Below are 19,898 nucleotides of genomic sequence, written 5' to 3'. Positions count from 1 at the left end.
CTTTGCTTTTCTCTTCGATTTCCACTACTGGACCCTTTAAAAAAAATAAAATACAACAAATATTTTTCGTTAAATAAGAAGTTCTAATCATTCATTATATCAACTCATCTCTACAATTAGTTTTGTACTTTAACCCATGCATAAACTTTAGTAAATGAGATAAAGAATAATATGAGAGAAATACTATTATTTCTTCTATAAATTTAAAAATTCATCAAACAGAGGTATTAAAAGTTTGTTCTTCAAACTAAAAAATCCATAATCAGCGTCATGTCTTTAACTCCAAGTAGAAAGCTAGACCATTTAAAATTTTGTTGTAATAACGAAACTCAAAGCCATCAAAGCACTCATTTGGAAGATATAATTCTTGAAAAAACATGTTTTCCAAAACAAAGTTTGAGTTCAATTCAAACCAAAATTAACTTTTTTAATAAAGAATTAAGTATCCCACTCATTATTGGTGCTATGACTGGTGGAAGTAATGACGTTAAAATAGTTAATAAAACATTAGCCATTGCAGCAAATGAAACAAATGTAGCTGTTGGAGTTGGATCACAAAGGTTTGGACTAGAAAGTAATGATGAAGAAATACTTGAAAGTTATCGAGTTGTAAGAGAATGTGCACCAAATGCTTTTATTATTGGAAATATAGGATCAGTTCAATTAACAGAATATGGAGAAGTATTAGATGACTTAATAGCTATGATTAAAGGTGATGCCATTGCGGTCCATTTAAATTGGGAACAAGAATTAGTTCAAGCAGAAGGAGATAGAGATGGAATTGATGTCCTTCGTTTAAAAGAAATTATTTCAAAATGGAATGGTACTGTTATTGGTAAACAAGTTGGTCATGGAATGATGAAAAAAGATGTAATGATTTGTCAGGAATTAGGTATGAAGGCAGTAGACATTGCTGGAATAGGTGGCACATCTTTTGCTGGTGTTGAATGTCTTCGTGCTCAAGAGAAAAAACAATACCAACAAAATAGACTTGGTAAATTATTATGGGATTTTGGTGTTCCTACTGCAATGAGTATTTGGGAAGCATCTCAATGTTCACTTCCTATTATTGCTAGTGGTGGTATTCGTAATGGTTTAGAAATAGTTAAGTCAATGACATTAGGTGCATCATTAGCTTCAATAACAAAGCCATTTGTTTCCTTGTATTCAGAAGGAAGTGAAGCATGTATCAACTATATTAATTCAATAAAAAATGAAATACAATCATCACTATTTCTTTGTGGATGTCCAAGTGTTAATGAAGCACATTCAATTCCAAAAATTATTACTGGTGAATTATATCATTGGATGAAACAACGCAATAAAATGATTACAAACAATATTTAATTACATTTCATTTTTAATTAATTGAACAATTTCGTCATAAGTCTCATTTCCTTTTACAAATTCAAATTCATGACTTTCTTTTTCACCTAATGGTTGTTTAAACATAGCAATTGATTGGTGTTGAAGAATTTCAATTGCTGTAATTCTTTTTAATGGGTCTATTTGTAACATATCATAAATTAATTCTTGTGAAGAAGAATCAATTTTTAATGTTCTAAAAAAATAAGGTAAAATAGTCTTGGTTTCTTTTAACCCATATGATTCATTTACTTCTTCATTGTTATTAATTTTAATTATTTCTTCTGGTTTAATTAATGACAAAATAGATTTTTTAATAGAACTTACAGAATGACCTTTAAATGGTGGTGTTCTTAAAATCATTTGTGTATAAACACAACCCAATTGCCAAATATCGATAGTAGTATTTTCTTCAACTCCTTCATAAAAATATTCTGGTGGCATATAAATTTTGGTACATACAGTTTGAATCTATCATATTATTTATTTTAATATTCATATTAGAAATTCAAAAACAAACTGTTGGATATGATTCTTTTTGATTTAAACATTTACATGACCCAAAATCACATAACTTTATTTTAAACCTATCATTGATTAATATATTACTTGGTTTCTACTTAGTTAGTTCTATCTAAAGAAAACCAGGAATAAATATATTAAACAAACCACATCTCGATGAATAAAATTATTAATATGTAAATAATATAATGCAGAAGCCAATTGTGAAACAATATATTTCATTTGTGTGGATGCAGTAATCCGTCCTGATTTGATACTCTCTGATAAATTTCTTGGAAAAAGTTCATAGACTAGAAAAACAGTATTAATACATTCAATTTGAGCAAAAAGATACTCTTCTAAATGAATAATATTTTCATGGTTTAAATATTTTAAGAGTCTAATTTCTTGTAGTACTCTTAGATTATTTATTCTTGATTCTCCAACTTCGATTTTTTTACATGCTAGTAACTGTCCTGATTTTTTGTGTAAAATAGAATAAACTATACCTTCTGACCCTTTATCAATCAGTCCTTGTAAAGCATATCCTTGGGTGAAGGGATCTTCGTATGAATTGTTTTTTATTTGTATTGTACGGCTATTCATTGAGTAATAATCCTAGTTGTTTTATTATTAAGTTCTTTTGTCTTTTCGTTTCACCAAAAGAATAAAGATAATAGTCACGTTAAAATAATTCTGAAACGATTTTTTCTTTGGACAAATCTATTTTTATTTGTTGTGAAGTTTTATTTTCTCAAACTCCTTGTAGTTAAAATATATATAATATTTCTGATTTATGATTTGTTTTGAAACTTATCATTTTTGTGTCTTGTCAATCTCAAAGATTTTCACTCCAACATGCAATGTCCTGTTCAAGTCAGTTTTAATAAATGCATTGGTTGTTTACAGTGCATTAGGGTATGTCCCACAAAAGTATTAACAAGTACTCATATGAAATCAACAGTATCTTTTCCTGAACGTTGTATTAGTTGTGGTTGTTGTTCATCAGTTTGTCCTGTTGGTGCAATTATTTTTAATGGTGTTTCCCCACAAAAGATTGACGTGGAGTCTTTTGGTGATGTTATTCCTGTATTGAAGAACACTGAGGGAAAAGTAAATAGTGATGATGAAGAAGTGCCTAAGAAATTAATATCACAAATGATAGAGAAAGCCAAATATTCTATCCAATCTAATAACTATAGAAAATTAGAATTTAAAGTTCTTACTGATGTTGATCCTAAATATCATCAATTAGTATGTACTATAGGAACCGAAAAAACTTATGATGATGATGTTAAATTTTTATCAACACTATCATTGATATTAATTCAGAATAATATTCATTATGAATGGACAGAATTTACAGACCCAACTCAAAATATTACTTGTGCTTTAGCAATTGGGAGACCTAAACTTCAACATAACTAATTTATTTTTAATTATTAATCATTTAGGTAGCTTTGGTCTTTTTCCTTCTTTGGTTGAAGATTTTTCAGCACGTTTTTCCCATTTACCTTTACTTAATTTACAAGGACGTGTTCCAATATATTTTCCATTTAATGTTCTTAATGCAAGAAGATATTCATTAGGATCAGAAAAACTAACAAAACCATATCCCTTACTTTTATTTGTGTGTGGATTTATAATTACTCTAAATAAGAATTAACATATTATTTTAATAGACATTATGTAATAACAAACTTTACTTTTTGAACTGATGGATATTTAGAAAAAAATATTTTAAGCATTGTATCATCAACTTCTTTTCCTAAATTTCCTATAAACATACGAAAGTCATTTGTTGGCCAATCAGCCATTGATTCATCTACCCATCTTTTTCCATCAACATTTCTTAAAGTAACACTTTGTTTTTTTTTGTCATCGTTTAGTGTTGTATTTAACTTTAAAGGGTTAGTATTTGTTTGGTATAAATCAGCACACATAATAAAACCTTTTCTTTTTTTGTTTTTTAGTTTCTTCTTCTCTTCATTTTTATTTTTTAACATAAACTTAAGTAACAGCATTTAAGTTTTATGTGTTGTAATAATATTAATGAAAGTTTTATGAATTAAACTGTTCTTTATTATAAAATACAAAAAACTCCTTTCTTGTAGGAAGTCTTATTATATTTATTCAAAAGAAAGAATATATCAATGTATATATCTTATCTCTTATTGAGTATCAAGATAAAGTTATTCGTTTATTATAAAAACTAAAATAATTATTGAATTAATAAAAATTAGTGAATTAAGTATAAATAACTTATGTTGTTCATTCATAAATTAGCTGAATTTTGTTCTGTCCAAATAACTGATCAAAAACACTGGGAATAGATTCTATAATATCACTTGCTATAACCCCTCTATGTTTTTCTGTGAATGCAAATGAGCTACATTCTTTAACTAACGCTGATGCTGCAACTGAACAACAAATTAAATCTTCATCCTGAAAATCTTGGTTTAACTTACTCCAAGCAACAAAAGTAGCAAGACTACCACTTAATACATCACCTTGCCCTCCACAACGTCGTGGAGATCCAACATGTTTAACACGAACAGTATAACTTCCATTTGAAATTTCATCAACTTGACCTTTTTGAAGAATAGTAACTCCTCCTAACATTAAAGCGACTTTATTGCATGGAGTATTATGAGAAACTTTTAGTACATCACAAAGTCTTCTATACTCCATAACATTTGGAGTTAATATAACATTCTTTTTTCCTCTAATTAAGTCAAGGTGATTATTTATTAAGAATAACCCATCTGCATCAAGAATAATTATGATATTTTTAGTTATCGCTTGTTTTAAGATAGAAAGAGTTGCTTCCATCACTGATTCGTCTCTTCCTAGTCCAGGACCAACAACCAAAGCTTGTACTGTGTCTAACCATTTCAATACTTCATTTGTATCATAGTCTTCTTTAAAGAAAGGATGTACTATTAATTCTGGTGAATATGACTTAATAGCTATAGCAGCATCTTGATGACAGAAAATGTGTGCAAGGTCACAACCAACTCTTAAAGCACTTATACCACTAAAATAAGGTGCTCCTGTATATTCTACACTTCCACCAATAATAGCAACCTTACCACACGCCCCTTTGTGAGAGTCGAAGGTTAATTGAGGGATTATAGATTTTAATCTCGCTTCAATAGATAACTGACCTCCCATAATAACTAATAACGTATATTTTTGAGATTTTCTTTTAAATTGTTTAAGAAGAATTTGTTATGACTTCAAATGTATAAAAAGAATTTTAAATGAATTAATACAAATATTTACTATTCAATTATCTAATGTTGTCATAGTAATTATTATATCAACGGTTAAAGAGATAATTGCTAACATGTAAGACCAAAACAATATAGTTGAAGTTGAGTTTGTTCCATTTGGATAACAAACATTAACTACAACAAGACTATTTAATGCTGGAGGTGCAAATGACTCAATTTGGAGAACAAAATACATCACTTTGTTAGATGGTAATATTTCATATTTATATAATAAATAAGTTGCAACCCAACAGATTGTTGGTATTATAACCATTCTAGCGATAATACCAATCATTATTTTCCATGTAGAAATGGTACCACCTCGTGGACCATTTGAAAGTGCTCCTCCAAGAAGGAATAATGCACAAAAAACAGTACAACTACCTAAATAGGAAATACATCTTCCAATGATACTCCAATTACCCGAAACAAGTAAAGGATCTCTAACTGGTTTAATTAACATAAAAATAACACCAAGGATTGCAGCCATTGTTGGAATAGAAAATAAATTTTTAATTGAAAATCTAATAATTTCTGGTAATTTCATCCATATTTTAATAAACGGTTGAGATATACAATAACAAATTTTCTTTAATAATTTATAACAATTAATAAAAGGTCGTGTAAAGGATGAACACCGTTGTTTAGATTCTTGTTTAATTGAATGATTTTCATCAAGTGAGACTCTTCTTTCATTATTACTAATAGTAGCTCCATTAGTGTCATGGACATGTTCATTACTAACATAAATAGTATTGTCAGAGTTATTTGATTGTGGTTGATGATTTTCATTATTATTATTATTATCATTATTATTTTCTTGAATTATATTTTCATTCTTTAATTCATTAACATCCTTTTCAATTTTAATTTCTTTCATTTCTATTTCTTTTTGTTGTAATTTTTGTTCATCACGTACGTTAAAATTAATATAATTATACCCAAGAACAAAGAATGTTATCATAAACGTTAATTGATATGTACAAATATAACTAAAAGCTATATTTTTTGCATCATTTCCTAATTCATCTGTTTCATTAGTTAATGCTTCTACAATTGCCATTGGAATATACATAACATTAGCAAATCCAAGTGTGAAAGCAAAGACTCTATTATCTAATGTAGAAATTCTTAGAATAGATCCAATTATTAATGGTATAAAAAATTCTAATATTCCATGAATTAAACATGCAACTGGTAATATCCATAATTCTTTTAATTCTTTGATTTCATCAATTGCTGTTGCTGTTTGATAAAATACAATTGCAGGCATAAAATAAGTAAAAATTAATTTAGACCAACCCCCTCTCATTCTTTCATCAAATCCAGAAAACCTTGATGCTATAAACCCCATCAATGCAATAAATACTAACTTAATAATAGAATATATTGAACATTTAATTAATGTAGCAATTTCCATGTTCTACTAATAATATTTAACAGTAAGCTTTCTTTCAATTCTTTATTTAAAAAACCCTATTTCTTTTTTCAAAAATTCCATTCTTTGTTTAATTTAATTAACTCCTCTTTTTTTTATTATCTTTCATTCTTTCTTTTGAATTACATTCTCTTCTTTGATGATAATTTTTGTTATATATACAAATTCACAATATTATAATTCTTTTTTATTCTAAGTTCTATTTTTATTTTGATGAAGTTTCGCAAAATGAAGAATTAATTATTTTTGGTAAAAAAGCTATTAATTAAAAAATTTTTTGACTCAATATGAACTTAAAAATATTATATATGGAAAAAAACGGGAAACTCTTTTAATTCTTAAAAAAAATAAGAGATTATTAAGAAAAAGAATTTTCTAATATTCTTCATAGTTCCTAATTTTTTTGTTACCCTTTAACAAACCTGAGCTATCTTCTCAACTTAAAAATCTTAAAAAATAATGAGTAAAGGTAAACAAACTGTCCCTTTAAGTCAAATAGTTGACCATGCAACAAACGAAATTCATCCATCACCTAGTATTAAAGCATATGCTACATTAGCTAAAATTGCTGCAACAATTCCATCTGCACAAGTAGCATTACGTGTTCAATTAATTACAAAAATGAAAGCTTATTGTAATGGATTTTTACCAAAGAAAGAGATGTATTATTGTTTATGTTTAGTAGATTATTTAGTCTTAAATTGTCCACAATTCCGACCACAAGTATTAAATCCAGATTTTGTTACGTTGTTTGAAAGGTCAGCAGATTTTGAGGTTTGTTGTTTTTGTAGGAAATAAATTACAATAATAATAATATTATCATATTCTATAATAAAAAGAATACTGAATAATTTAGAAATGTAAAAAGTCAAAAAAGCCTGGAATAGTTACTGAAAAAGCTATGAGAATTCTTCAAACATGGGGACCTCTTTATCCTAATGAATTATATGACTATCAATTAATGTATGATAAATACATAAGTAAAGGAGTTTATTTCCCAGTATTAGATAAATTACCAGAACAAGCACAACCAGAACATACTGAGACTCTCGCTGATGATTTAGAAAAAAGTACTAAAGAAATCAATGAGTGTAGTGAATTAATTCAAGATGCTTTAGAAAATACTGGAGCGTCAGTTAGAACTCAATCTGTAAAAGCATTATATAAAAGGGCTGTAGAATTAAATAGTAAGTTTAATGTTCTTTTTGTGAAATATATTAATACAACTACAAACACAGAAGAAATTCAAAAATATTCAGAATTAGAAAGCAATTTTACAAGACTTATTGTTCAATTAGCAAATATTATAAATAATCCACAAGGAGAAGATATTTATCGTACTTATACTACTGGTCATATAACTGATAAACCTGAAGATAAACCTACAAAACTTCGATCTTCTCAGGCACCTCTTGACCCTATTTCTATTGCAACATCTTCTGCTCAAAAAGAAACACCTTCTTCATCAAATTTCTCTCGTAAAAATTCTTCATTCCAATTAGCACCACCTCCTTCTCGTGGACAACCTATTCGTTTTAGTAGACAAAATACAGAACCACCAGAAAGTCAATTATTTCAAAACTCACCAATACCATCAACTAAAATATCTATGGAAACACAAATACGAGATGATACTGATTCTGTTGTAAAGAATAGATTTATTTTTGATCAATCTTCTTCAAGTTATCAATCAAACCATGGTCCATTAGATCAACAAAGTTTACTGTAAAACAGTCAATTAGAAATTAAATAATCCTATTTTTTTTTATTCATTATTCATTTCTATTTCAACTCCTAATTGAGGTGATAATTTATTACATTGTTGTTGAGTTTGTGGTTTTATTTGTATTGATGAATTAGTTTTTCTAAGTGCTTTTTCTTCTTCGTATGATGTATATAATTCTTTAAATAATTTACTTGTAATTCTATCAATTTCAGAAAATACTGGTCGTTGTTTTGGGTCATGTGCCCAACATTTTTTAATTAATTCACAAATTCCAGGAGAGAATGATTTTGGAAAATCAAGTCTATGTCCTTGACTTACAAAATCAGAAACATCCCATGAATGAACAAAACAACCATTTCCATATGGTATTTTTCTTAAAAAAACTTCATAAGATACTATTGCAAATGCATAAACATCAATAGGGAATGAGTAAGGTCTATTTAATAAAATTTCAGGTGCCATATACAATGGAGTTCCTATTCCTTTAGTCATTGAATCTGATGCTGAAGAAGATGATACATTTCTTGTTGTTCCAAAATCAGATAATTTTGCATTAACTGTTTCATCTTTACTCATTGATATTACTAAAATATTATCTGGTTTTAAGTCTCTATGAATTATTGAACTAGAATGTAAGAATGTCATTCCTTTAGCAACATCATTTAACATTTTATATGCTAATAAATCATTAAATTCATTCTTTTGATAAACATCTTTTAAACTACCAAATTGTGCATATTCTGTTATTATAGAATAATGGTCAAGAGTATCTACAGCTCCTACAAAATTAATAATATAAGGACATCTCATTTTATCCATCATCAAAACTTCTTTTTGAAATGCTTCAATAATATCTTCAGGCCAAGAAAAATTTTTTGTTTCTTTAATTGCCACTTGAGTTCCTCTATATTTTCCAACATAAACTATTCCAAATGAACCTTCTCCAATAACTCTCTCTTTTTCAAATTCTTGATAATCTAAGTGAATACTATTACAACTTTCACATTCAATAGTTAAAGCAGCATGAAGTTCTTTACCAACAATTATTTCATCTCCTTCACATGAAACAACATCAATAATATCATTAACTTTGGTTGTACATAAAAGTTCAAATTTAATAATAACAGATTGACCAAATCCAGGTTGTAATTTAATATATTTTGGTTCAAAACTAATAGTATATTTATATGATTGAATTTCATTTGGATTAAAAACAAAATATTGTTTCTTTTTTGTTTTATTAGCTACAGTTATTTGTTGAATAATTTCTTCTCTCACTGGAGCTGGTTTATCAGAAAAGCCAAAATCAAGATGAGTATCACTAAATGATATTGGAAAGTTTTCAAATGAAGTAAAGTCATGATTAAAATTTTTTATTCTAAATTTTGTTGATTTTTTTCTTTTTGGTATAACGATAACTAGTATAACAATAATAAGAATAAGAATAATAAATATTATTAATACAATTAATATTACTATTAATATTATTGTTATTTTATTATTATTATTCTTTGTTTCTTCTGAATTACATTTTCCATTACTAAATGACATATTTGATCTACATTGACAATTAGACTCTGAACAATATTCTTTATTATAATTTCTCATTGAAATACTAATTGTTGGATAATTAAAATTAGTTGGAATATTATTTAATCCACCCAACCAAATTGAATTTTTTGATGAACAAACAGAATATCCAAAATATTGATATTCATAACTTCCAGAAATTTTCATTACTTCAACAAATCTTGGTTCATATCCATAATCAAAATAATTATCAAAAAATACATATGCCCCTCCACAATGTATTTTATTATTTGTTGAATATCCTGGTGTTCCAACAACAATTATTTGTCCATAAGATCCAATATTATCAAATGGTTGTTGACTTAATGGTTGAATATATTCAGTAACATTATCAGAATAAAATGGAACATTTGAAAGAATTTCTTCTTTTGAATATTTAGAATTTGGATCAAATGAAACAATTTTGTTTTTATCAGATAAAATACAATATAATATATTATATCTATTTATCCTGACAGCATCATATTGAAATGTTTCTGATGTATCAATACCATTAATTAATATATCTTTATAATAATTAATTGTTCCCCAAATATAATATTCATCTTGTGAAGCATCAAATTGATATAATTTAATATTTTGACCTTTTTTTACAACAACCATTTGACTTCCAGCACTAATATATTCTCCACAATCATATTCAGTAGTAATTTTGGGAGTTAATGTTTCTACTTTAATACCAACTAATTTACCATTTAGACATGTAATTAATGTATCTGTTTGAATATTATCTTTTTCAAAATGTTGAAATACTAAAGGTGCATATTCATCAAATTGACCACTATAAGTTGAGTTAAGATAAATTGTTGGTGTTTCAGAAACAAGACTATAAAGATATAACTCTTGATCATGTAATAACCAAATAGTTTCTCTTATATCAACAATTTGTGGTCTTTTTGGAACTGTTTTAATTCTTAATGTTGCAGTACGATTTTGGACTGTAGAAAGAGTTGAGTCCCAATGAAGTTCTGTAGGGTTTCTTCTATTCCAATAAACTGGTAAATTATGTCTTTGTTCTGATATTTCATTATATCCAATATAAGCAATATAACTATCTAATGTTTCATTCCCTTTTTCTAAATTAACTTGAATAAGTTTTCCATAACAAATAAGTATATACAAAATAATAAAAACAATGTTTTTCATATGAAATAATTAATTTTTACAGTTCTTATTCTTTTCAAGAGGATCAAAAATTGTTTAAGATAATATCGAACTTTCTACGTAAAATAAGTAATGTTATATTCATCATCTCATATTATTTTGAGTATTTGATTTTATTTAAATTGATTAATTATCTCATTATTAAATTAAAAAAACACTTAAAGTTGAGTTCAATTTGATAATACATTTATTTTTAAAGAGTTATTATAATGGTTAAATTAAATATTAACCGCTAGATTAATCATAACTCTTTTAAATATATATTTTTTTTAAATCTGACATGTTATTTTATTTAAACCAAAACCAAAATAATCTAATTGTGTTGATTTATGCTTTAATCATTTGTGGTTTCAACCACGCTTTCTTTGGTCTACCCATAAAAGAATGAACATGCCACAAATCTATATTTAAAGAAAAAGCAACAGCGACAGTAGAAGTTTCTTTAATAATACTATCAAGAACTCCAGTTGACTCAAATTTTTCCATTAAAAATTTTTCTGGATTTTCAACGCCTTGGAACTCCTTTGTTGTTGTAATAATAAGAGCATCATCATTGTCGAAATAAGACCAATCAAAACATACTTTTGCATCATCTTTTGTATTTTCTCCAATTCTATAATTCCCTCCTTCACAAATCTTTTTGACTCCTGTTGTTTTATTTAATTTAAATACATTAAAATCACCAACAACTAATGACAAAACCGATGATTTACTTTCACCAAAACCACAGTCTTCATTAAAAATAATTAAAAGAGTAAAGTTGACAGGAACAAGTTTATTTTTTGAAAACACAATATCAATATCAGTCATAGTCTCTATTAATGCTTCAACCGTGTTTGTAGCTGATGTAATTGAAGAGAATTGAGTTTCATAACATTTAAAGAATAAACTTGAAAATTGTTGTGAAGCATAATCAGCATTAATTGTATGAACAGGGTCTACAACAAGAATAATTCGATGTGTTGAATATACCCGTGTGAAAATAGTTGCATAATCATTTGAGTGAGCAGCATAAGCAGTCCCAAGTAATCTAATTTTAGATGTGTCTTGTGGAATAATAATTGATTCCATTAAAACATCAGATGGAATTGGTAACATTAAGTATTTAGGAATATCGAGTTTATGACACTGATTATTAGAATGAAGTATTGTTCTAAAAAATTCTTCTACTCTCAGTCGAGAATGTTTTTCCTTTGTTTCTGGTGAGTAGTCACAACTAATAGTTCGTTTTGGTTCTTCAGTACTTTCACTAATTTTCCTTTGAATAAAAATACTTGCCATTACAACTTCTTTTTTCTTTTGTTGTTGATGTTGTTGTGCAATAAGTTCTTTCAAAGAAACGCCTGATTGCTTTGGAGTACTAGGTGTTGATTGTGTTATTTGTTCTTCATCTTGTTTATTTGAATTATTACCACCTTCTGTCTTTTCATTTAAACTTATTTCTTGTTTTATTTCTTCTTCAATTTTTAGTTTTGAATCTAACTGGTTAGAAAGATGAAGAAATTATCTCTTTTGATAAGAAACCTGAACAAACCTTCATTTCCAACAGACATTTTTTATTTTTTTTTAAGTTCATTTCTAAAAATAAATTTTTTATTTTTTGATATTTTTATTAAAACAAAAATAAAATAAATTTTTGTTATTTGAAATTTAAAAAACTCTTCAGAATGAACCAATGTTGTAAATCAGTTTTCATACTTTTGATTTAAAATAAAAATTGACTTATAAACAAATAATAACATAAATATAAAAAACAAAAAAAAATATGAAAAGGAGAAAGAAAAAAAAGATAAAAAATCTGTGAACGAGAAATACCCCTCAAAATAGCTACACATCTAAAAATGTTTCAATCTTAAAATATATCACTTAAAGTTATAACTGAATGTCATTCTTATCATTTCTTTTCAAAAAGAAACAAATGAATATTTTAATTTGTGGGCTTGATGGTGCTGGAAAGACATCAATGTTACTTAAGATGCAAGGTCAAGACCCCAAAACTATCCAAACTAAACCAACTATTGGTTATTTAAATCCAACCTTAAAATATAAAACTTTTGAATGGCTTTTTTGGGATGTTTCAGGAGCTGCTAAATTCAGAGGTCTTTGGAAATCATATTATCCAAATGTTAAGTGTATTGCTTTTGTTTTTGATAATACTGATGAAGACCGTTTTGATGAATCTAAAAATGCTTTATTAAATATGCTTGCTGATTCAGAATTAAAAGGTATGCCATTTTTAATATATGTTAATAAAACCGATAAAAAAGAGTTTGACCAAACTACTTTCAACGAAAAACTTGGTCTTAATGAAACTCAAAAGTTACGTTGCCAAATTTTCCCATGTTCTGCTTATACAGGTGATGGTCTTTTCGAAGGTTTAGATTGGATGTGTTACACTCTTAAGAAAATGACTAAAAACTAATAGTAATAAAATCGGTTCTTCACTCTTTTATATGTTTATTCTTCATTTCTTATTTCTCTTCAAAGAAACTTTCTTATTCCAATACCTTTTTAGATTTTTTTGGGTGAAAATCTTATATCAATAGTTTCTAATAGTTTTTATCTAACTTAGACTAATTAAAAATTAAAACGAAGATTGTATCTCTTAGAATGAAAAGATAACTCCTTTTATTTGGTTGTCTCAAAAAAAAAACAATTCTTATATGAAACCTTCTAAGAATAAATATACTATTAACTCTCCTAAACAGACTTTCGTTAATGGAAATATCAACCAATTTGTGTTGGATAAAATACAAACCTTCCTCCTTGAATTTATATCAAGTTTAAATTGTATCACAACAAACAAAAAATTTGTTGGAACATCTATGTTTATTCGAGACCATTCATTAACAAAAATTGCTCAAGTTTTTATGGTATTAAAAGTTATTCAAGAAGCAACTCTTCTAAACATTTCTGTAACGAAGAGACATATTTATTATCTAGATAAAAATCTCTTTAAACATCAAAGAGTTGTTGATGAAATTGTGAAAAAATTGTCTGAGAGGGTATTTCATTTACCTAAAGAAGATTTTCACGTCGTTGCAGCTCAAAAATCTTTTTTTTGCGGCAATATAACAATAGTCAGAGAGACGAAAACTACACAAATAACATCAGAGAAAGAAACAATAATTCCTTTAATTTCAACTATGAAAAATACTCAAATAAAAACTACAGCTACCCACATTTTGATAATAGAAAAATATACTGTCTTCAGTCAAATTATAAAAACAAGTTGGTTCTCTATGAATAAAAATAATATTCTTATTATTACTGCATGTGGCTTTCCTGACTCTGCAACCAAATACTTCATTAATTTATTAATCTCTTCAAATCAACAAATTAAATTATATTGTATGGTTGATTTCGACCCTTTCGGACTAGATATTTTTAATAATTACATTAGGCTAGACAGAGAATATCCTATTCTATCACCAATTCGGTTATTGTTTTTTAATTACATTCAGCAGTCTATTAACAATATTCCATCTTCTTCAAAAATCCCACTTTCCTTAATTGATCAGAAGAAGGTTTGTTTTGTTAATTAAAATAATCTCACAAATAATTTATCCAGTTAGTTAGTACGTCTGAAATCAAAGGTATTTGAACCACAAATCATAGAAGCAGTAAATTTTTTGATAAAGGTTCAATGTAAATTAGAGTTAGAGGTATTGTCTTTAAAAGAGTTAGAGCAACTATTGAATGACTCATTTAACTTACCTGTTTTGAGTGTTGAAGAATAGTAACAAAAACAGAATAATAAAGTTGTATTTTTCAAGAAAAAAGTTTATTTTTGCTCCTGAATAAAATAATTTAAGAACTTAAATAACAAGGATGATTTAATTATGAGATAAACAAACTCTAAATAATAAAGAAAACAAACTTGCTTACGTCATAAGCGTCAAGTAAAAAAAGTTAGATAGTTTGAACTGAAAAAAACAATGTCAGGAACACCAATCTGCCCAACTTGTCATAAGCGTGTTTATTTCAACGAAAGATTAACTTTCGCTGGTAAGGATTATCATAAAATTGGTTGCTTCAAATGTACTTCATGCCATAAGACACTTGAAATTTCTAAGGCTCGTGAGTCTGATGGTATGCCTTATTGTGTTAATTGTCATGCACAAAAACAAGGACTTAAAGGATTCCAACCAGGAAATGTTCTTACTTCATATACTGGTTATGGTGGAGGAAAAGGAGAGGTTGACAATTCTACTGTTGTTGGTGGTAGAATTGCTGAAGTTGCTGCCCAAGAAGAGGCTGAACAAATGAGAAATGCTCCAGTCAGATCAGAACCTGCTGCTCCATCTGATCTTCCAAAGTTCTGTCCAAGTTGTGGTGCCAAGAATAATGGAGGAAAGTTCTGTAGTGAATGTGGTAACAAGTTTTAATTAATTTACGTTCATCCTCGTAGTAATTTATTTAAGAACATTTATTATTAAATAGAAAATCACTATTCTTTGTATTTTTTATTTTCACTTGAAGGGTTATTTGTTTGTAAAGTTTTTCTTTTTAAATAACATTATTAAATTTCTAGAGAGTGTGTTTATTTAATTTTTTTTTAATTCAGTCTTACTATGGTTGTTCATAATAATTGATAAGTTAAATAATAAGTATTTACGTTGAATTTCTTGTTGTTGGAATTTAATTAATTGAGTTATTATCAATGATCATATACTCTTTTAGTATCAAAATAAATTTGCTGAATCAAACGATTAGCAAATGTTCGTTTTAATTTCTTTTATTTCATTTGGTTTTTAGCTCTTTCTATTCTTTTTTGAAAGACTGGTTTTGTTTATTTGTTTCAGAAAAATAAAAAAATTTCAAGGTATATCATGTTATATAAAATTTTTCTTGTGAGATAATATGATAGGTAATAAATAAAACGTTGTAATAAGAAGAAATGAGTAGTCATATTATTTGATTTATTATCTTTGTTGTATTTTATTTAACATATTCTGAGAAAAATAGAAAAAATCGAACATATTTTTAATTTATCTTGTCAGTATGTTTTATTCAAATAAAACAATTAATATTTAATACTAATTATTTGTTATTTAATATATATTTTTTTATTAATGAATAATACTTTTAAATTAAATAAAGTGTAGATTATATTTTTTATATCTAGATAGAAATACAATATCTAGTTTATTAAGAGTATATTTAATTTTAATTAAGTAGTCAAAATAAGTACTCAATAATTATTATTAAATTATAGTATCATTATTTTTATTATCTTCTAATCATTACCAAATGAAAATTTCTTTTGTACAATATCTTATTAATAATTCATTTTGGTTCTATTGATAGATGAATTATATGGTACTATGGGTAATAGAGTCAAATATAATGATATGAAACAAGTAATATAAAAATTGTTGATGATAAATATTCACATTATAATAAATGATTAAGAATCACAAAGAGTTTATAAGAATAAAGTAATTTCTTAGATGATAAGATTATTTGTAAGTCTTAATTAAATTATTATTATAGAAAAAAAACAAGAACAAAAAACTCCAAATTGTGTCATTTTATTTTTTTTTAAATGGATAAGACTAACATCTTCAAGGAACTTGGTAAACCTCGGAAGAAAGGATTTGGGTCGAGAGATGGACAGTTATTAATTCAAAAAGAAAGGACAGAAGGACTAAGTGATGATGAAAAAAATGAAATGAAAGAACAGAAAAAAAATAAACAGGAAGAAAGCGAAGATTCAGTGTTATTTGTCGATGATGATGAAGTCTCAGATAAAAAACCTGAAGAAAGTATTATTTTTAATGAACAAGACGATGACGAAATTTTCTTTGATGATGACGATAGAATTATTCCATGTGATATTTTGAAGTCAGTTGAATGTAAATTAAGAAGTGAACGAATGAAAGAAAAAACGAATTTTCTTTTAACTGAAGAGAGTCAAATTATTAGAAATAAATTTATACAATATTTATATGATGAGTATTATCAAGATAGAATGACTCCTTTTAATGAGTTAGTTAAATCATTAGTTAAACAAATAGATGGATGTTTAAGCAACTTACAAGAGTTTTGTGTTAATATCATTTCCATTGTTGGAATGACCATAACAAATTATGATTACATATCAAGTATTAGAACAACATTATTAAGTTATGGAAGATTATGGCGTGATATTAACATTGAAGACACATTTGAATCAACTGACAATATTGTTATTATAATTGAATTACCTGAACAAGAAAAGTATATTGAAACTGTTTGGAGAATTGCAGAGTCATTAAGAAAGAAATTAGTAGTGTTTATAGTTGGAAATACAACAGTTGAGTGTGATCGATATTTGCTTGGACATGATTATCCAATGATTAAAATAGCAACTATTTCAACTAGTACAACACAATTAATTAATCAGTTTGAATATATACAATTAAAAGAAACTATCATTGGTAAATTGCCATTGATTCATCCATCAATAATATCATATAATATTATGTTATATAGAGATTTTCATCATTCATACAAGTTATTCATTCAATTTATAATTAGACACATAGAACATTCAGTGATTTTTACAAATCCTTCACTAATAATACCTCAGTTTCTTGATGGAATATCTGAAGCAGATGAAACAGTTAAATTGGGGATTGAACAAACTTATGACTTTTTATCTGTTATATTTACTCGACTCTTATTCTCAATTCAAACATTATCACAAATTCAATTTCATAAATTATTACCACCATACACATCACTTCTTAATATTTCTGATATTGCACAACCCTTATTTAATTTTAATTTTCCTTCACATTTCAATAAAATTAATATTCCTGAAGATGCTGATGATGAATTAAAAAATATTATAAATACAATTAATTCATCTCCATCTTCTGAAACATTTAAATTGCTATTAGATTATATCTCAATAACAATAGGTACAATTAAAACTTTCCAATCAAATTATCAATCAAAAGTAGAATGTTGTTGCGTTTCAACTAAAATTGATTTTAACTCTTTTTCTTTATTTGATATAATTCGTCATTGTGAAGATGGTAAACCTAAAGAACAACAAATATTTACAGATTATAGAGTGATATTAAACAATGTTAATAGAAAAGGCATTATTTCTGTAGAAAATTGTCTATCACTCTTTCCTGATAAATCACCTGATGAGATAAAAACTTTAATAAAAGAATTAATAACATTTGGATTATTTGTTCCTCATAATGACGAACTTCGTTCAACAGAAATTGTCATTACTTCTTCTATAAATGAATAATTTATTAAATACAATATTCTTTTTTTTTTCAAATAATGTTAAATATAACATTTTGATATAAAAACTAGAAGTTTAAAACAATTCTTTTTCATGGATAATCAATTTTTAGGTTCATGTTTGAGACTCTATTGAATGAAAATATTTTATTTGTTTCTTCTAATTTACTTAAACAAAATAAATCGTTTAAATTATATTATAGTTTGAAGACTTTATTTTAGTTTCTTATTTATTCCTTTTATCTTAATTGATAATAAGTGTTTTTAATATAATTTTTGAATTAACAATTCACTTAATATAACTAACACAATAACTCATATCGAATAAAAGAAAAACTAAATGTTGATTTTAGAAAAAATAAAATAAAAGAAGATAACGTTTTATGAAAAAGAGTTATCGTTAAGACAATGTTTTTAATAGGGTGTGGTTTATCTCATAAATTTACAATTAAACAATACTTTTATTATTTTTTTTCAAGAAAAACTATATTCAAAAAAATTATGAAATAAGATTTTAAATTAACAAAGATTTAGTCGTTAATAATTTTTAAATTACATTGAAAAAGAATATAAAAAATAATTTGTAGGAAGGAATATGTTCTAATTGATTCGTAAAAAAAGAATTTTCTGGGATTTTTGATTTTTCAGTTAAATCCATTTTGTTCTATGACTTAAAAAAGATAGTTTTATAATAATAAAATAATAGTAAAAGTGGAATGAAGGTATTTAAACTAATAAAATGAACTAAATTATCAATTGCTTAATCAAATTATTATGAGAGCTATTATTTTTGTTTTAATCTTTGCTATTGCCTTTGCTGCAACAAGAGAAGGAGCTATTCTTTGCAATCTTTGCAAAGATACAGTTAAGCTCGTTGAAAATCTTTTAACTGTTGATGGTGCACAAGCCGTTAGACAATATATCGACAATCTTTGTGGTAAAGCTAATGGATTCCTTTCAACCCTTTGTGAAAAAATTCTTTCATTTGGTGTTGATGAACTTGTCAAGCTTATTGAAAATCATGTCGATCCAGTCGTTGTTTGCGAAAAGATTCACGCTTGTTAAGTGAAGTCAAAATGATTAATTCAATCATTGTTTTATTCTTTTTTTTTAATAAATATTTTCATTTTTATAAATAAACCATTTTTTTGTTAGAAGTTGTTAGAAAATTAATGATAAGAACTAATAATTCTTAATTCTTCTTTAATTTTTTAGTTGATTTTTAAGAATAAAGAAAATTATAAGAAATAATAAAATAATATAGTAATAAACTATACAAAGAAAGCTACAAATTAAAAAAATAAAAAAAAAACAAAAAGTAACTTAATAAAAAACGAACTGAATAAATATATTTTATTATTAGCGGATGAAAGCTTTATTTATTGCTCTTATTTGCTTCTGTGCATTTGCAGAAGAAGATTTATTCAACCCATTTATTCATGGAAAGACATTATTAAACAGAATGAGAAGAATTAAATCCTCCAGCCGTAGAAATGAAAGAACTTTATTAGCTCTTGAAAACAGAGAAAGAAAAATAGAGAATGTATTAGATATATTATATGATGATATGAAACTTGCTGTTAGTATTGCT

At 26.3% G+C, this 19,898-nt stretch overlaps 16 protein-coding genes across 16 annotated transcripts in view; 9 read left to right on the top strand and 7 right to left on the bottom strand.

The window, feature by feature from the left end:
* Positions 1 to 270: 270 nt before the first annotated feature.
* On the top strand, positions 271 to 1,347 carry ENU1_156780 (isopentenyl-diphosphate delta-isomerase, type 2 protein; the record flags this gene model as incomplete). Its single annotated transcript, XM_008860745.1, has 1 exon — positions 271 to 1,347. The coding sequence occupies one exon, from the start codon at positions 271 to 273 to the stop codon at positions 1,345 to 1,347; it is 1,077 nt and encodes a 358-aa protein (XP_008858967.1).
* ENU1_156770 (protein kinase domain containing protein) lies at positions 1,348 to 1,809 on the bottom strand (the record flags this gene model as incomplete). The annotated part of the gene is made up of 1 exon (XM_008860744.1): positions 1,348 to 1,809. One exon carries the CDS (start codon positions 1,807 to 1,809, stop codon positions 1,348 to 1,350), a length of 462 nt encoding a protein of 153 aa, XP_008858966.1.
* A 186-nt stretch (positions 1,810 to 1,995) lies between these two features.
* On the bottom strand, positions 1,996 to 2,472 carry ENU1_156760 (protein kinase domain containing protein; the record flags this gene model as incomplete). The annotated part of the gene is made up of 1 exon (XM_008860743.1): positions 1,996 to 2,472. One exon carries the CDS (start codon positions 2,470 to 2,472, stop codon positions 1,996 to 1,998), a length of 477 nt encoding a protein of 158 aa, XP_008858965.1.
* Positions 2,473 to 2,724: 252 nt separating this feature from the next.
* Positions 2,725 to 3,294, top strand: ENU1_156750 (iron-sulfur cluster-binding protein, putative; the record flags this gene model as incomplete). Its single annotated transcript, XM_008860742.1, has 1 exon — positions 2,725 to 3,294. One exon carries the CDS (start codon positions 2,725 to 2,727, stop codon positions 3,292 to 3,294), a length of 570 nt encoding a protein of 189 aa, XP_008858964.1.
* An 18-nt stretch (positions 3,295 to 3,312) lies between these two features.
* Positions 3,313 to 3,890, bottom strand: ENU1_156740 (RNA recognition motif domain containing protein; the record flags this gene model as incomplete). Its single annotated transcript, XM_008860741.1, has 2 exons — positions 3,313 to 3,517; positions 3,568 to 3,890. The coding sequence occupies 2 exons, from the start codon at positions 3,888 to 3,890 to the stop codon at positions 3,313 to 3,315; spliced, it is 528 nt and encodes a 175-aa protein (XP_008858963.1).
* Positions 3,891 to 4,137: 247 nt separating this feature from the next.
* Positions 4,138 to 5,040, bottom strand: ENU1_156730 (YjeF-like protein, C-terminus domain containing protein; the record flags this gene model as incomplete). Its single annotated transcript, XM_008860740.1, has 1 exon — positions 4,138 to 5,040. The coding sequence occupies one exon, from the start codon at positions 5,038 to 5,040 to the stop codon at positions 4,138 to 4,140; it is 903 nt and encodes a 300-aa protein (XP_008858962.1).
* Positions 5,041 to 5,154: 114 nt separating this feature from the next.
* On the bottom strand, positions 5,155 to 6,561 carry ENU1_156720 (transporter, auxin efflux carrier (AEC) family protein; the record flags this gene model as incomplete). Its single annotated transcript, XM_008860739.1, has 1 exon — positions 5,155 to 6,561. The coding sequence occupies one exon, from the start codon at positions 6,559 to 6,561 to the stop codon at positions 5,155 to 5,157; it is 1,407 nt and encodes a 468-aa protein (XP_008858961.1).
* A 477-nt stretch (positions 6,562 to 7,038) lies between these two features.
* ENU1_156710 (hypothetical protein) lies at positions 7,039 to 8,308 on the top strand (the record flags this gene model as incomplete). The annotated part of the gene is made up of 2 exons (XM_008860738.1): positions 7,039 to 7,353; positions 7,436 to 8,308. 2 exons carry the CDS (start codon positions 7,039 to 7,041, stop codon positions 8,306 to 8,308), a joined length of 1,188 nt encoding a protein of 395 aa, XP_008858960.1.
* Positions 8,309 to 8,344: 36 nt separating this feature from the next.
* Positions 8,345 to 11,041, bottom strand: ENU1_156700 (tyrosine kinase, putative; the record flags this gene model as incomplete). The annotated part of the gene is made up of 1 exon (XM_008860737.1): positions 8,345 to 11,041. The coding sequence occupies one exon, from the start codon at positions 11,039 to 11,041 to the stop codon at positions 8,345 to 8,347; it is 2,697 nt and encodes an 898-aa protein (XP_008858959.1).
* A 345-nt stretch (positions 11,042 to 11,386) lies between these two features.
* ENU1_156690 (hypothetical protein) lies at positions 11,387 to 12,612 on the bottom strand (the record flags this gene model as incomplete). The annotated part of the gene is made up of 2 exons (XM_008860736.1): positions 11,387 to 12,419; positions 12,590 to 12,612. 2 exons carry the CDS (start codon positions 12,610 to 12,612, stop codon positions 11,387 to 11,389), a joined length of 1,056 nt encoding a protein of 351 aa, XP_008858958.1.
* Positions 12,613 to 12,941: 329 nt separating this feature from the next.
* On the top strand, positions 12,942 to 13,481 carry ENU1_156680 (ADP-ribosylation factor, putative; the record flags this gene model as incomplete). Its single annotated transcript, XM_008860735.1, has 1 exon — positions 12,942 to 13,481. The coding sequence occupies one exon, from the start codon at positions 12,942 to 12,944 to the stop codon at positions 13,479 to 13,481; it is 540 nt and encodes a 179-aa protein (XP_008858957.1).
* A 241-nt stretch (positions 13,482 to 13,722) lies between these two features.
* Positions 13,723 to 14,604, top strand: ENU1_156670 (DNA topoisomerase, putative; the record flags this gene model as incomplete). Its single annotated transcript, XM_008860734.1, has 1 exon — positions 13,723 to 14,604. The coding sequence occupies one exon, from the start codon at positions 13,723 to 13,725 to the stop codon at positions 14,602 to 14,604; it is 882 nt and encodes a 293-aa protein (XP_008858956.1).
* A 393-nt stretch (positions 14,605 to 14,997) lies between these two features.
* Positions 14,998 to 15,447, top strand: ENU1_156660 (LIM zinc finger domain containing protein; the record flags this gene model as incomplete). The annotated part of the gene is made up of 1 exon (XM_008860733.1): positions 14,998 to 15,447. One exon carries the CDS (start codon positions 14,998 to 15,000, stop codon positions 15,445 to 15,447), a length of 450 nt encoding a protein of 149 aa, XP_008858955.1.
* Positions 15,448 to 16,607: 1,160 nt separating this feature from the next.
* ENU1_156650 (hypothetical protein) lies at positions 16,608 to 18,311 on the top strand (the record flags this gene model as incomplete). The annotated part of the gene is made up of 1 exon (XM_008860732.1): positions 16,608 to 18,311. The coding sequence occupies one exon, from the start codon at positions 16,608 to 16,610 to the stop codon at positions 18,309 to 18,311; it is 1,704 nt and encodes a 567-aa protein (XP_008858954.1).
* Positions 18,312 to 19,081: 770 nt separating this feature from the next.
* ENU1_156640 (nonpathogenic pore-forming peptide precursor, putative) lies at positions 19,082 to 19,372 on the top strand (the record flags this gene model as incomplete). Its single annotated transcript, XM_008860731.1, has 1 exon — positions 19,082 to 19,372. One exon carries the CDS (start codon positions 19,082 to 19,084, stop codon positions 19,370 to 19,372), a length of 291 nt encoding a protein of 96 aa, XP_008858953.1.
* Positions 19,373 to 19,673: 301 nt separating this feature from the next.
* Positions 19,674 to 19,898, top strand: part of ENU1_156630 (hypothetical protein) — a gene marked incomplete at its 3' end in the record, with an annotated part of 1,031 nt that continues 806 nt past the window's right edge. The window contains exon 1 of the mRNA XM_008860730.1: positions 19,674 to 19,898. This exon is cut by the window's right edge and continues 806 nt beyond it.

This window comes from Entamoeba nuttalli (genome assembly GCF_000257125.1).
Source record: "Entamoeba nuttalli P19 unplaced genomic scaffold asmbl_6573, whole genome shotgun sequence".
NCBI classification, from domain to species: domain Eukaryota; phylum Evosea; order Mastigamoebida; family Endamoebidae; genus Entamoeba; species Entamoeba nuttalli.
The sequence above is the reverse complement of the archived record's forward strand: the minus strand, read 5'-3'. Positions and strand labels throughout refer to the sequence as shown.